Source organism: Astatotilapia calliptera, chromosome 13, assembly GCF_900246225.1.
Source record: "Astatotilapia calliptera chromosome 13, fAstCal1.2, whole genome shotgun sequence".
Taxonomy (NCBI): Eukaryota; Metazoa; Chordata; class Actinopteri; order Cichliformes; family Cichlidae; genus Astatotilapia; species Astatotilapia calliptera.
In genome coordinates this window covers 20,414,401-20,430,383 of record NC_039314.1, presented here as the reverse complement: position 1 = coordinate 20,430,383, position 15,983 = coordinate 20,414,401, and the positions used below count along the sequence as shown (strand labels likewise).

The 15,983-nt window shown below is 41.1% G+C and overlaps 1 protein-coding gene across 1 annotated transcript; it reads right to left on the bottom strand.

The window, feature by feature from the left end:
* Positions 1-6,937: 6,937 nt before the first annotated feature.
* olig3 (oligodendrocyte transcription factor 3) lies at positions 6,938-8,340 on the bottom strand. Its single transcript, XM_026190601.1, has one exon. The coding sequence runs from the start codon at positions 8,242-8,244 to the stop codon at positions 7,375-7,377; it is 870 nt and encodes a 289-aa protein (XP_026046386.1). The 5' UTR covers positions 8,245-8,340; the 3' UTR covers positions 6,938-7,374.
* Between the last annotated feature and the right edge of the window lie 7,643 nt (positions 8,341-15,983).

Here is a 15,983-nt window from a genome sequence, read left to right as displayed (position 1 = left end):
AAAACTACTACGACTATAAATGCAATGGAGGTAAATACAACTGATAATTTCACTGAACATGATGTTGACATGCAGAAGCTACAGGAGCCAGTGAGGTTACCCAGTCAAAAGGTAAAAGTCACATGATAAACAGACGTGTACAAAAACAGTCTCTTGTGAAGCAAGAAATATCAATTCAACTATTAAAACATTTGATTTTTTATACATTTGATTGACAATGTATCTGATTATTTAATGGGTGTGAACATGTAGCCATGCAATGTTCTCTTTATGAGCCTGTTTTTATTAATATAAATAACACTTTTAAGCCTTTTACAACTGTGTAGGTTTAAATTTAATTTTAAACCTTATTTCCGGCTGAACTCAACATGTCTTGAGTGCCACAACCATCACGTCCCGACCCCTTTTTGCCAGCATCATAATCCTGTGATGAGCTGAGTGTGAAGACCAGTTAGCTTGGTATGACTTTATAGTGAGCGGTCAGGGGTTTGAGTCACCTTTGTGTTGTACCAGGGAGCCTAAGCCCCAATTTAAACAGGTCTTGAGACCAGTGAGACCCGGTAACCACAGGTTGCTAGGGAAAAACCTTTCGTAGCTGGTTGGCGAGTGGTTGCTGGACTGTGAATTCACTTATGAAGCCCCAGTCACATATAATTAGAAAGTAGTCAGTGACCCAGGGTTAACACCAGTCAATGGGGAAAAATGTGTATTCTCCAATAGCCTGGCTAATATATATGTAGTTGCTTGTTGTCACAAGATGAAACTGATAACAAAGTTTGCATAGAAGATGCCAACTTGTCTGCAAACATTCAACAACTACTCAATGTGTACTGAAACTATGAAAAGTTCAACAAAACTGGAAGTGGAGCCTGCTCCCCTTCAAAGGCACAACTTTTACTTTTCCTCTTGGTGGTTAATTATCATGTGTTTGCAGACAAGCTGGCAACCTTTCACCAACTGGTCAGTGGTTGCTGAAAGGTCTCTGGGTCTTCATGAGCAATCACCGTGCATTAGCAGATTCAGGCTTCCTCATGAGACAAATGAAAGGATGATAGTGTAGATTTATTTTTGTTTGGACAATGACCTCTGAAAAAAGGTTTTTATGGCTGGATGCATTCAGCCAATCAACTTAAATACCTATGTCTTGATCAGTCATGCCTCAAAACATTCATAAGCACCTCACCATGTATTATCAGTTAAGTTAGCACTAAATTCTCTCTACTGATATGTTGCAGGCTGTTTGAATATATGACGAATGACTGATTGCACAGTGGGCAAAGATGATGAGCTGTTCAGTACTGGTTGGGACGTCACATTCCCTTCAAAGCCTTAAAACCAAAAAACTTGATCCGCGCTCAAAGTCTCTTCATTTTAAAACTTTCCTGTCCCCTGATTTCATGTTGTTGTCAGTGAAGGAACATTATCAAACACATTTCTGTTTTGTTTTGGACTGGACCGTGCAAAGAGGTAGTCTGATCTCTCTATTTGTGCTGTCTGTTCTTGGCTTCAGTTGTGGCTCGCTCTCCTCATGACCATGTTTCACTTTGTCGCCCGACTCCCCCCTGCTGAGAGGGGACTGTCACCCAGGACTGTGCCAGGCTTGGAGTTGGCACACACACACATAAGCACACACACAAAATCTTCTCTCCGTCTCCTATATTTTAGACAAAAAAGAAAAGAAAAAGAAAACCTTTCCTGCACAGTTTGCCTCGTGTCATCAAGCAGAGACACCCGTTCCTCTGGGCAGATTTGAAGCATGTGGTGGCCAGAGATTTAGATAGATATATCTCACCCATTAACATCTGCTCCCCTGGCCTGCTCAGCACTTCCTTCCAGAAGGCCACTGCATACACACTCATCAGCATGTACATACATACACACTCACATCCACGCACGCACACATACACTACGGTTCATCTGCGGTTGACAATCAAGGACAGTTGGTTTTGAACAGTGTCAGGACAGTTAGACTCTCACAGGGAGTCTCCAAACTACAGGCGACTGGCACACAGACAAACACTCAGAGAGCACATTTACGGCCAAACACTGAACGCCATCTGTCAGTCACTGTAGGAGGATATTACTGCTGACGCACACACACACACACAGACACGCACACACACAGATACGCACGCACAGGCACTTTCTGTCTGGCTGAATCTGTATTTATCACACAAAATTCACACCAAAACTGGCTTGTATGCGGACAAGTGAAAGTGTGTGTGTTTGTGTATGTGTAAACACAGCATGTCCATTTTGTCAGGAATGTTGTTTATGTGTTTCAGTTTATTTTCTAAGCCCGTAATTGATAACATTGACAGCCATCCTGCATGCATGGCCGTTCATTGGAGGAAGAACTCGGATATTTTCTTAAATGAAAGCGAGCGTTTGCTACGATGAAAGATGGCTTTGTTGCAGATATGTCAAGTTGACTGAGAACTACTTTTGTAATTGATGTAGAAGCATTTAAAACCTTTATTATTATTAACATTTTAGAGAATTTTTCATTGTGTATGTCCCAAAAGCTTGACTTACTAACTCAAACTTTTGAGAAGATAACCTTTAATTGAGAAAACAGACTGAATTTCTGACTTAAAGATGCAAAAAAAGGTTTTGTTTTGTTTTTCAGATTAATATTGAATACCTGAGATGTGGTTGAGTAAAGCTACGGATGCACCGTGGTAAACCTTTGCCATATTTTTGTTCGCTAAATGTTCAAAGATGAAGTGTGATGAAGAGGTTTTAACCTTTAGAATAGTTCAGCCATTTTTCTTAATGGCTATTTCTTTGTTTCATTGACACAAAAGGGGGCTACTGAAAACAAAAACGAGCAAAAATGGGAAATATTTCTGTATCCGCATCGGCCCAGAAATTCACCATCTGTGCACAGATCAAAACGCCTCAAAATTTCACTACCCGGGTAAATGTGTGTTACTTTTCACACTATGACAAATTCATTTGGGAGTAATGAGCTATCCTATTGCGTTTTTTTTTTTTAAGTACAGCTAAACACTTTATTTAATTCTCACATGATAAATAAATAGCACCTTATGAAATTAACTCAGTCTATCTCCCATTGTGTTCAAACGTCCCGTGATGACAGATGATATAACCAGCCCGAAACAATAACACACATGGTTATCATTCTGCAGCCCCATCCTCTCACTTTCCGCGACCCTGCTTGGACAAAGGGAAGTGTCAACACCACTTCTCTAACTGCACAATTAACATGCAAATGAGCTGAGTCGCTAATGGCAATGGCAAAGCGCTCTTATGATGGAAATATGCTTTCTGCTTTGGCAGTATGGGTTAAACATTAGTCTAAGGAATCAGCTGAGGACATTAGGGCAGAGGCCTCAGAAGCTTCCCTCAGGGCAGAAAGGGAGAAAGATGGAGGTAAACTCAGAGAGGGAACGGACTTTGCACCTGCTTCAATATGACTATGACACACACACACACACTGAGCATAACCAGGCGGTTATAATCAGCCTCGTTCAGGCTGTCAGCTCGGTCAATAACTTATCCCCTCAACTGCTTTTGTTCTAGCAGCAGCTCGGCTGATGCGGCCACTGCCCCTTATTCAACTAAAATTTATTTTCAATTGCTGCCCTCAGGCAGCAGCTCACTGACCGACCAAGTAAACAAACCAGAAGACCACTTCACATTCATACACTTCCACACAGGCAGGACTCTTCACACTCAATGCAACAGCAGTCTGTGGCTGCCAAATGACATGTTTATACAAACTCTGGAGTTATAAAAGCCTTAAATGCCCCTACTGTTTGTGCATATCTGACACCCCCCCCTCTAAAACAACCCTTATATTTGCAGCTTTGTAAAACTATATCTGTGATGGAGCTGGCAAGCAGCTGTCGGGGTGTTTTAATTAAAACAACTTTGCGGATTTTCAGATTTGGAGGTTGGAACTTTGTCACAGGGCCAGCAAGTGAGGCTGACAGTATTTGTTGCCTTGTTAGCATCCATGTTTAAGAATGGAGAAAAAAGGCCTCTCATTGTGTGTGTGTGTGTGTGTGTGTGTGTGTGTGTGTGTGTGTGTGTGTGTGTGTGTGTGTGTGTGTGTGTGTGTGTGTGTGTGTGTGTGTGTGTGTGTGTGGAGAGGGTGAACAAAGCAGTGTTTCTCTAAGTGATAAACCTCGAGTGGCTCGCAGTAACAGGTGTGTGCTCTGTAAAGGGCCAGTCATTTGTCAAGCCTCATGAAAAGAAGAGCTGATGGCCACGAGTCCATCCTATGATCGCTGACCAGCCTGCAAACAAAAACACAAATAGTTTCTGTAGAAATGATAGATTTGATCTCACAGCCTCTTTCACGTGCTATATAAATATATATGCATCTCATTTTTTAGAGTTTATAGCTTTCTTTGTAAGTATTTTTGGTATTTTCCATATAATTTCTGCAATAAACACCTTTTTCACTTCTAATGCATTAATGCTGCTTTAAGGATGTTATGTTATTTGTATTTCACTATTCGCACACTCTCTAAGTTTGATGTTTGCTGCAGAACTGACCAAAATCAGCTGTCCAACAACCTTCTCTGGTTTAACTGCCTCTGGTATAACAAATAGGTGCTCAAATACATAAAATGTCCAAATTTGAAAGCCGTTTTTATTTTTCCAGTTGAGTTTTTCGGTCCTTAACATTATCAGTTCTTCTTTTTAGTTTTGCGTTTGTGTTGATGTTGTTATTGTTGTTGTGTTGCATTATTATCCTCTTCTCTCCTCCTGTTTTTGCCTTAATGAAAAAGACAAATCTGAATATCAGTGGGATTTATTTAAAACAAAACTAAAAGTCTCAGTCTAATGAGGATAATTTTTGTGAGCCCTGCCAGGAAGATAAGCCCCTCTGTTAGATAAACACAGAAAACCTGTAATTCACTCGCTGCTTGCAAGTTAGTTTTTCTGTTTACCTTTCCAGCTTTCAGAAGAATAAGAGGGAAATCTTCCATTTCAGTGTGCAGGCCAAAGGCAGGAAGATGCTTCTGTTGCCATATGATCGACATATCAGAGCAGGACGTACACTTCCAAATTTAAGCTGGTTTACATTCCTCTCTTTAACACGGATGTGTCTTGTGCACGCCATTTGCATGTGCATGATTGTTTTGTGCGTTATTTTGTGGCTTACTTACAAATGCTCTCCCTCTCTGGTAGCAGAAGCAGCAGTTGTCTCTGCTTTGCTCGGCTCCTAATTAGCCAGAATTAAGAAGTATTTCTCAGCCCATTGAAGGGTCTATTTCCTTTGAAACCAGAGCATAATAAACCTTAAGTAATTACCCCAACTCATGACTATTAACTCGCAAACCGCCAGCTTCCCTTGACAACATCCTCCTCAGTGTTGTGTGGTTAAAAGGCCATTGCAGCTACCCAGCTATTTACATCCCATCTGGCAGCCTGCGAGGGACAGACAGGCTATACTCATTCCTAAAGACAAAAAGAAGAAGAAGCGTAAAATGAACTCTTTCACTCTTTCTCGACTTAGCCACCAAACTTGTGTTTTCTTCCCTCCAAATAAGTTACAAAAGGGCTTCGTCTCCTTTTCTCTTTCTGTCTTTCTTTACTTTTTTAATCCACACACTCATTTGCATACGGCGAGGCCGAGGAGGGGGTCTGAATGTATAATCTTCTACATTTAGAAGCCTGTAATCCCGACGCCTCTCTGTGATGTGATTTTCTCCTCTCGGTCCCCCATGAACAATTAACTTGTAATCTCCACAAACATACGTGCATTCTGTCGCTGCAGAGATGAGACGGAGAAACACCCAAGGGACCCGGCGGACAAACTGCTCTGCGCTCCCCAAGGCGAATCACTTTCTAGCTGCTACAGGGACCAATTCAGCTGAGCTCCATTAGGCTGCAGCTCAGTGCCTTATTTCCCTCTCGTTTCTCCCTTTTCCTAACATTTCTAAATAAATGATGCATTCGTGTTATTGTTCAGACGTGTATGCCCCGAGAAGAAGGTGACATGACTTCAAAACTTTGGTTAATTTTAGAACAGTTCTAAAACATGAATTTCAACAACCAGCAAAATGTTTAATGTCCTGCTGCGTAATTTCAGCAGTTATTCTAGGATCATTCAAAGGAGAAAAATATCAGATGCTAATTTTCAGCTTTCCTTAGAAATCTTTACTATAAAATAGCAAATGTTCATTTATCTATAAATCTCTGCGTTTTGTTGATTTCAATGTAGTCTGTTTTAAATAAGCAGAAAAATCCGGGGTCTTAAAAAAAAGAACAAATAATGATGAGAAGTGTAAAAGAAAAAACGCGCTGAGGTGTTTTTGTCTGAGGCCTTGAAATGTTTATAATCATTGCGCAATAATTATTATTTAAAACAAGATTTGTTTTTTTTAATGTGCAATGATTACATATATGTGGGCAAAATAAAATATTTAAAGAAGCACAGCTTCGTATTTATCTTAAGATTTTGTCTGAAACTACCAAAATTAATTAAAGAAATAAAAAGTAAAACTGACTTAAACTTCCGGGGGTTTAATTCTTATATGATAGAAAAAAAAATGTCGTTTCGATGATTTGGTGAGTATTTAAAAGAAACAGAGGAATAAATTGGGTATGATTCATAATTCCAGTTTTATTGAAATTTCATCCAGTGACGCTGGGCGATAATAAATATTTCATCAGTCATCAACAATGTACAAAAATAAAGACACGGGGTCTCTGGGCATAACAAATTCATTTCAGCAAAAACAATCATGCTGTGATAATTACACCATCATGCAAAAAAAAAAACAACAGAAGTTAAAATCAAAATAGAAATCAATAGAAATCAGGGCACAAATCGACACACAGTGAGCCACACGATTAAAATAAATCTTAAAAAAATTAAAATTTAAAACAAATTTCCGTGGTGGCAGAATCGTTTTAGCCAAACACAAACATGTTGTTATTTATTTTTTACATAGAACTCAAGTTTAAAATCCTTGGTACAAGGCACAGAGCATTCTTCGTTTTCACAAAATGACGCTTGATATATTTAAAAAATGTTTTAAAAAAAGAAAAAGAAAGAAGCAAAATTTAAATGTTCATGCTGCCTCCTTCACCTTTCACAATGTCATGTGCAACGAAGACTCAGTTAAACACAGCAGGAGCGCGGTGTGTATTTTCTTTCCTTTTTTTTTTTTTTTTTTTACCATCAACTGGCAAAAATCAGTAGTCTTTATATATATAGTCTAAGTCCTTGTTACAAGGAGGAAAGAGGCTTTTCTGTTATACGCCAAACAAGAAAACAGACTAAACAACAACATGCACCAGTGAGGCCAAATTCCCCCTCATGCCCTGAATTATCTATTTACAAACATCATTACATCTCTCAGTCTCTGCTGCTCATCAGACACACGGGCATCATTTCATCCCGTCTTTCCCCTCCCCTGAGAGTCTCGTGAGGCCGGTAGAGGTGATGGGGATGTGTGGAGGAGGCGGAGGCACCTGGCAGATGGTGCAGGGACACGGCAGCCCAGCCCAGTGTTGGAAACCGGAGCCCAGCTGCAGGGCCGAGGGCGCAGTTGGAGCCCCCTTCATCAGGGAATGGGGTGCTCTGATGGACGTGAGCCCCGGCAGCGCGCTGGACAGAGTGGAGGACGTGGAAGAAGACAGCGCGCTCCCGAGAAGAGGGTGCACCTGGTGAGCGGCAGCGGCTGCTGCAGCGGCGGCAGCGGCGGGACCTCCGGAGTGTCCGCCGGGGCCGCAGTGGAAGGCTGAGTGCTGCCCTCCGTATATCTCCCCTACCAGCCGCTTCATCTCGTCCAGGGAGCTGGTGAGCATCAGGATGTAGTTCCTGGCCAGAAGCAGCGTGGCGATCTTGGACAACTTCCTCACTGAGGGCCCGTGCGCGTAGGGCATCACCTCTCGTAGGCCGTCCATGGCCAGGTTGAGGTCGTGCATGCGCTTCCTCTCCCGGCCGTTAATCTTGAGACGGAGCTGGTACATTTCCTCCTCGGTGACTTGCTTCTTCAGTTTATACTTGTTGCTGCTGCTGCTGCTGCTGCTGCTACTGCTGCTGCTTCCCACCGACGCGGACTTTGCTTCTCCTGAGCGCAGGTGCTCGCCCCCGCTCATCTTCTGGCGCTGCTGCTCGCCGCTCTGCGTGGAGGAGGACACGGAGGAGCCAATGTGGTGATGATGGTGATGGTGATGCGGGTGGTGGTCACGGAGAAACATGCCGTCCATGTCCGGGGATGAGGCTCTGCTGCTTGGGCTGGAGTCTGAATTCATTTTATGAGTTTGCTTCCGAGGTTGTTGGGTAGGAGGTCGCTGCTGGCTTCCTCCCTCTCTCTCTCTCTCACTCTCACTTTCACTCTCTCCCCACACTCTCCCCTCTCAGCTTTTACTCCCTGCCTCTCCCTTTCTCTCTTTTTCCCGAAGCCTTTAGTCACTCTGGTCACCTGATGTTGCCTGTATCCCTCCTGTCCCGTGCTTCTGTCCTTATCACATCGGTTCCCACTTTGCGTCAGTGTCTGTCGACTTTCACTCTGCGTGTGTCTCTGTAACTCTGCGGTGAGGGGGACACTGATTGTGGGTATTTATACGCGCGGACAGACAAAAGCGGCTTTCCTATTCATAACGCCTAGTTAGGAAGATGACGTGCCCGTTAGAAAGGGGGCGGTGTGCTTTGACTGTCCCAGTGACCGCGGTGCGCAACCATTCACTGCCATTGTCAGAAAACTGTCGGGGGCACCGCGCTTCTCTCCTCTCCCCTCCACTTCTCTCGTGGAAGGGAAAGTTGCTCTTCCTGGAGAAACCGGTCAGTTTTCTTCCTTAGTGATTTTTACTGCACAAAGCACACGCGGTTTATTATGAGATCTTCCCATACTTTACGCACACACGCACCGCGATCACATCCCAAGAAAGAAGAAATACATTTTGAAAAGAGAGCCGTTTAAAATTGTTGTCAAACGCAACTGCAGAGATCATGCTGCATTTTTGTAAAAGAAGAAAACCTCATCAGCCTCACACACACTCACACACACGCTGTTCACTTTGTATCGGACGGTCAAAATTTAAGCCAAAGTCTCCGAGGTTCCGCCGGTGGCCGCCTGAGGGAATGACGAGGAATGGGAAGGGAAATTGCTTTTCCCATTCAGCGGTTAGTGCTGCCGCAGGGGTGCAGGGCCTCCGCTGGGACGGAGGTAACATGCCGGCTCCGACTCGCGGCACTCTGCTGGCCATATGGCAGCATGCGGATGTCAGAGTTTACAAGGCTGTGCCTCATGGTCCAACATCTAGCTTCCATGTGCTGAAAGCACATTATTATTATTATTATTATTATTATTATTATTATTATTATTATTATTATTATTATTATTATTATTATTATCTTAAAATAAATACTACTGGAGAAACTGGAAAAACATTCAAACATTGAAATCATTTCAGCAATCAATTAAATTTCATTATAAGCTACTTAAAATACAATATTAGCCAAATACAAGCCATGCACAGAAACCACGTCTAAAAAATTTTATACGACAAAATGGAAAGACATGCCAAACCACAGATGTGTCAAAAACAAAAGGGAAGAAAAACTAATAAATCTTAAAACCAGTCATAAAAATTCTGTATTGTCAACACGCAGTGAAAACAGTCAAAACGTTAGTTTTTATCCACTGAAGCAAAAAGCTGATCTTTCAATGTGCATTAAAATATTGGGCGAATGGTGTAAATTGAGTCAGTATTGTCTATATTGAGCAGCTGAGAGTGCTCTCTCCACTCTGAAGAGTCTACTCCAGATCTGTTTTGTCGAGGTGGAGTGGGGGAACGGGCCACCAACAATAACATGTGGAAGTAACTGAAGCACTCTTCCTCTGACCAACCACCTCAGCATCCCTATCGCTCCATCTGTCTATCCGTGCCTCCATCCATCCATCCGTCTGCACTCTCACCCACCCAGCACTTCAAACCCCCGATAATAAAGTCTGCCTCAAACTCTGCTCCGTGCTTCATCCTTCACCAATGAGATCCCCCTGGTAGAACAGTAAAAATGTGTATTCACAGCCTCATTGTTGGCCCAGCAAAAGAGCCCCTCTCATAAAGGTGCTGCCAATGCAAAGAAAAGCGCTGGTCGGCTTTGCTCTCTCTTGGTGGCATTTGATAGTGTAAAGCTTTGAATACCAATTGCTTGAACTGGACATATGTGAATCCCCTGTAAGCCTACTAATCCTGTCCCCAAGTGTTTCTTTGTGTGTGGGGCAGCCTCGCACACCCAAGAGAAAGTGTTCCTAATCCGGCCAATGTGGAGAAATGTGTGAATGAGAGGGGCAGAGCAGGTCTGTTAGCATGTGTGTGTGTGTCAGATATCAATCTGTGCAGGAACACATGCTTTGCAAAGGGTATTTTTTTGCTTATGTATTTTAGTGTTTGTGAGTGTGTGTGTCCATCTGAGGCCTCTGATTCAACACCACCAGGACACTGGCCTAAATGAAGGCAGTTATTCACTGTTCCCCACACTACTGTCGCAGCAGGTCGCCCATAATGTGCTCTTTTCACTGCGTAAGCTCCTCGTTTTCCTTTTATTCCTCTGTTCGTATCTTTTTTTTTTATCTCTCCCCCTCTCTCCTCCTCTCACACTCTTTCTCACTCTCTGTACTCCTTCTCACAAGATTCTGGTTAGGGTTGCTTCTTCTCTTGAAACCCTCTCACATTTTTTTTGTTCCTCTCTTTGAGAAGTGGCTCTCTGCCCTCTCACATCAGCTCTCTGGGCAGCAAAAGGACACAATCACAGGGACCCAAATTGAGCCAGCACTATTGCTTTTTTATCTTAGATGTCACCGTTTGAATGTTGTACATATACCATTCTGTAATGCATGTGTATTAGGCATCACAGGTTCATGCAACGTTGGGTCATGAGAAAATTGAGTGTTGCGCATGTGTGCATGTAGACAGAGATGCCTTTAAATGACTGAGATATATAAAAACATTTCTGATGTGTCACCAAAGAGCAGGAAGTAGGAGGTCTGCTTAGATTACCGACCCCAAAAACACAAGATAGTAACACAGTTAAGTCCATAATAGGTCATTTACAGTTTTTTTATAATGTTTGCATGATGGTTTGGTGGTTAGCACCATCACCTTAAAGAAAGAAGGTCCCAGGTTTGAACCCATCAGCTGGCTGAGGGGCTTTCTATGTGGACTTTGCAAGTGACCTGTTGCTATTTACCTGTTCATCTTGCATCCTGCCTGGTGCACCTGGGATAGGATCCAGTAGAAGACGACAGACAACTAAAAGTTCAGAAGATCTTGTTTATTATGATCTCTAAAGGCCCATAGAGTTTGAGTCAGATCCTCCATTTAAATGTAAAAACATCTGAAAAATAGCAACCAGTCTCCTCTTCATCTACCTCCTGGGAGGCTCCGGCTACTAGACCACCTCTACTAGTCTCAGGACAGTCCACAGTGACTGGAAGCTTCTCTCTGGTAGTTTGTGGTCAGCAGTGAGTGTCTGTGACACATGACTGGCTGAGTATCTCTTACCTTAAAGAACAATGACACACATACCTGAGACAATAAAGAAAGTAAAAGTCAGAGCCAAAGATAATAGCTGATGTCACTGGTATAAAAAAGAACTAAAAATTTTATGTGTTGAGTTCTCACATACTCTGAAATGCAGAACGGGAAAGATCGTCAGGAGTTAGACATGTTTTGTCTCCTCATTTTGCCTCTTTGTGTTCTTTCTGCTTTAGTTCACATGGAGTAATCGTCTGTATATCAAACCATGCTTTACTTCAGTAAAGACTGTAAACACTTACCTGGTCTGTGGAGGTGGGCATATGAGTCTTCACTCTGTGACCTTACACATTTAATTATGTGCTGCAGGACCTCATTAGAAATCTTGTTATGGCTTTAAGAGATTAGAGCTTCACCGGGACTCTCCTGAAAGCCAAAATATATCATCATAAATAAGATGAAGCTGTTAACATTATTTTTCAAAAATCACCAAAATGTAACATTTACTGCTGAACAATTTTGTTAAAACGAACTGCTTGAGGCTACAAGACACTAACAATTAATTTGATTTAAAATTGCTTTAAAACCTTTTTCTTTGCTGCATATTAACAAAAGTTGGGTTGTGTGTTTTATATTGTAGAATTTTTTTTTACTTGTAGAGTTTGTCTTTTGTGCCATCTCTTCTGTATCTGATGCTAACTTTCACTTTAAAGGACTATCAAAGGAGTAAAATGTGAATGTATCTGGCATTGGTTCATGCCACATACTTTAACAAATTAACAAAAAAAACAGAAATCTGACAGTAACTTTAAATAAATAAAAATTCAATTATATATTAGTTACTGATGGTTCAAATATAATTGCTCACACAAACCTAAAAATGTATTGCAGTTGTTGCTGAGAGTTATCCTGACTTTATTTAATATGGACCTCCATTAACATCTATATAAAAGTGAGAACAGAAACCTAGAGCCGTTCATTTGTAGCAGTCAAGTAACTGTATGCTCACTGTCTACTTCATAAGTTACACCTTGCTAGTACTGTGTTGGACTGCCATAATTCTTTGATACCATTTGAGCACAGTGAACTCATCATCGTGTTCAAGAAACCAGTTTGAGATGATCTGATCTTTATGACATAGCGAGTTTTCCTGCTGGAAGATGCTATCAGAAGATGGGTACACTGTGGTCATAAAGGGACGGACATGACCAACAACAGTACTCGGGTAAGCTGTGGCATTTAAACAATGTTCAGTTGGTGAGGCACAATGTGCGTGTAGATATTTTCTCTTTTTCTGACCAATCTCTGTAAACCCTAGAGATGGTTGTGTGGAAAACCACAGTAGATCAGGAGTGTCTGAAATAACAACCACACCACATTCAGTCACCTCAGCAGGTGGTCTTGACCATATGTACATGCCTAAATGCATTGGGCTCCTGCCATGTGGCTTATTAACTGTGGTGAATGATTTTCAATCTATATTTCTTCCTCCTTCAGGAGGACAAATGTGTTTTTATGCTAATATAATCTAAAAAAAAAGAAAGAAATTCTTGCAAATAGTTGAGCTGACAGTGGATAGTTTGTTTTTCTTACAGAAACGTTGCCTACACATCATTTTACTGAATACAATCCATGCATGAATAACTGTGGATGTATACTCCTTTCATTTTACCCATCAAAGACACCATCAAACCACAGTTTGAAGTTTCACTAAAAGAGATTTCGCTTAGTTTGAAGTGTTTGAGTGGCAGATGGAAGACAGCAACAGGAGTATTGATATCTCACAGTGATGCCAAGCAAAAACCGTAAAAAAAAGTAGTTCTGAGATTTATTTTTCTAAATGATAGGTCAACATTTGAAAAGTAAAAGATGTACCGCACCTCTCAGATATGTTATGGCAACTTTTAAAAGCTTGATTTTGCCTTCTCAGTTTTCTTTGGGTGAATTGTGGGTAAAAGAATATCAATAAGATTTCTTCATTCCTATTTTGTGAAAAGTAAACAAACCTTCAAATTATAGCAAGCCTTTAATTAAGGAGATGATCAAACGATTAAAATCTCGTTAATTACAGACCTCACAACCATCTCTGCCAACATGAATATTGAGGTCCTAATTAATATTTGTCGGGCTGTTTTGTTCTTGGAAGACACTGGCGTTAATTAGGCAAAAACAAGTCAAATTAACATTTCAGTAATGAAGAAACATACCTTCATGTTCTTATTTCTCTCTGTCTGAACACACTCTGATACAAAATTGGCATCTCAAAGCTTTCTGAGGCATGTTTTTTATCAAACAGAAGCAATGAAGTTTTCAGACACATATTTTTCATCCCAATGCACGACTGATCAATGTGTGCAATTCTTGTTTTCCTTATTGAAAACAATTTTGGAAAACAATTTAGTTTAGAATCTTTGCTACATATCAGTGCAAGAAATCTTTTACATCTTTAACAGTTCTTTGTCAAACATCAAGTAAACACCTGTGACCGTTAAATGACAGCATCCTTTTGGTGCATGCTTGGACTCCTTGATGCACTGCTGCGTCTAAGTCAGATGTGTTGTAACACAACTGAGAGATCAGTGTATATATTGTACTGTATACCTGAGCATTGGCCTAAGGACAACAGACTTGAGCCGTACATAGCAAAGCTATTAACACCAGCTACATCCTGCATCTTGTGTTAGTAGCGCTACAGCTAGCTTGCTAATCAGAACCAACAACCCCACAGTGTTGGTGTCTATGCCCACCCAAAAATGTCCTCTCTGCTGATATACTCTACAACAGTAAGTCAAATTAAATCATGCCATTTGGTAATGAAGCATCTGATCTGCACGAGGTCAGTAAAGCTAAAGCTAACAGACCTTCACAGACCTAAAGCTAACCCTTCAGTTACTAGTAGCTTAGTGCATTTGAAGTGATGGCACATGAATGTCAGATGTCTATTCATATTAATGTACAGAATTCACCTGCTTGCTGCTACTACTGCACATTCACCCAGTGTATATAATATATATATATATATATATAATGTTCTTCCTCTACACCCCCCCCCCCCCCCCCCACCACCCCCAATTTTTGCACATGTCGAGGAGCGTGTCAGGCTACATTTCACTGTGTGTTATACTTGTATAACTATGCATGTGACAAATAAAGAACCTTGAACCTTGAACCTTGAATCTATATATATGAGCTTAGCCCAATGAAAAATTATGCTCCGGGACACGACTCAGTAGATTAGAGGTTGTGATTACTTCATGAACTGCTGTTAGATTGCATTAGATTGAGGTAACTAGCATGACTACCTGGTGGGTGCATGGCGATGACTAGTGATATGGATTAAAGAACTTGAATTTGTTGGATGGCCTGTACAGGTGGTATGAATGGGTGATGTACCCTTAAACCATAAGATAGTTTAAGAAAATCTGTGAAAATGATTTTTATGACTATATTAAAAAAAAGTAATGTTTTTTCTTTTTGAGCTACTGTCACTGATGACACATGACCTAACTCAAAGTGTAAATCTATCACCACCAGATGAAAGCAGCAGCAACATTATTGTAAAATAGCAGTGATACAGCATAAGTACAAAAGTAACCAAGGTAGGTAGAGTTTCCTCTGGAAATTTTAGTAATACTTTATAATACAGCCCAAGAAACGAATGGAATTTTCACCTCTTTTACTTGATATTATGGTGTAATTATATTTACCAACATATACTTGGAGGTACACTAGGGGCTTATTTGTATTAGTGGATCATTCATGATGCACACCAATGTAACACATAATAAAAATGTAAAAAGGCAAGGTTAAGGCACTACATATACTGCCCATGTGCCTCACATGTTAGGCCTTGTCTCGTTTTCTCAGGGAAAGCAAATGCTTTATATCAGTATTATCATGGTTTGACAGCATTTTCATCACATTAAAATTATACCAGCATTGTCTTAGATAGTATAATATGTTTTGTCAATAAGCAGTACTGTCTTAAATATGAATTAATTGGATTTTCTACCATGCAACATAGTTTATAACCTCTGTTTTGTTGGATGTCTTTCAGGGTGTGTGAGTGCAAACCAGGAGTGAAAGTGACACTATGCACGCTGTTAGTTATACATTTTTGGAATTAATTAGCTTTTTTATTAGCTAATTACAATATTGGATCGTGTTGAGTGTTGATATTAATATTTTTGCTCTAAAACTAACTTAACTGCAATTTTAATTTATTTCTTTAACCTTTAAACTCATCCTCTTCAGTATCATCCTCCCTTTGGTCATCAGTCATCCTCCTCCTCATTAGACTCACACTCATACAAGCACACACAGACACACACACACAGTTACACACACACGGTTACACACACCACCAGCACTTAACCAGCCTCCAGCCCAGCCCACCAGCTTTTGCAACAAGATTCTCCTTTTAACTGTCCCTTTCAGCGTGGGACAATTAGACACCTCCCACCGCCTCCTTTCAGGCCGCAGCTCCAGCCTCGCCTCCTCTCCTCCCCATT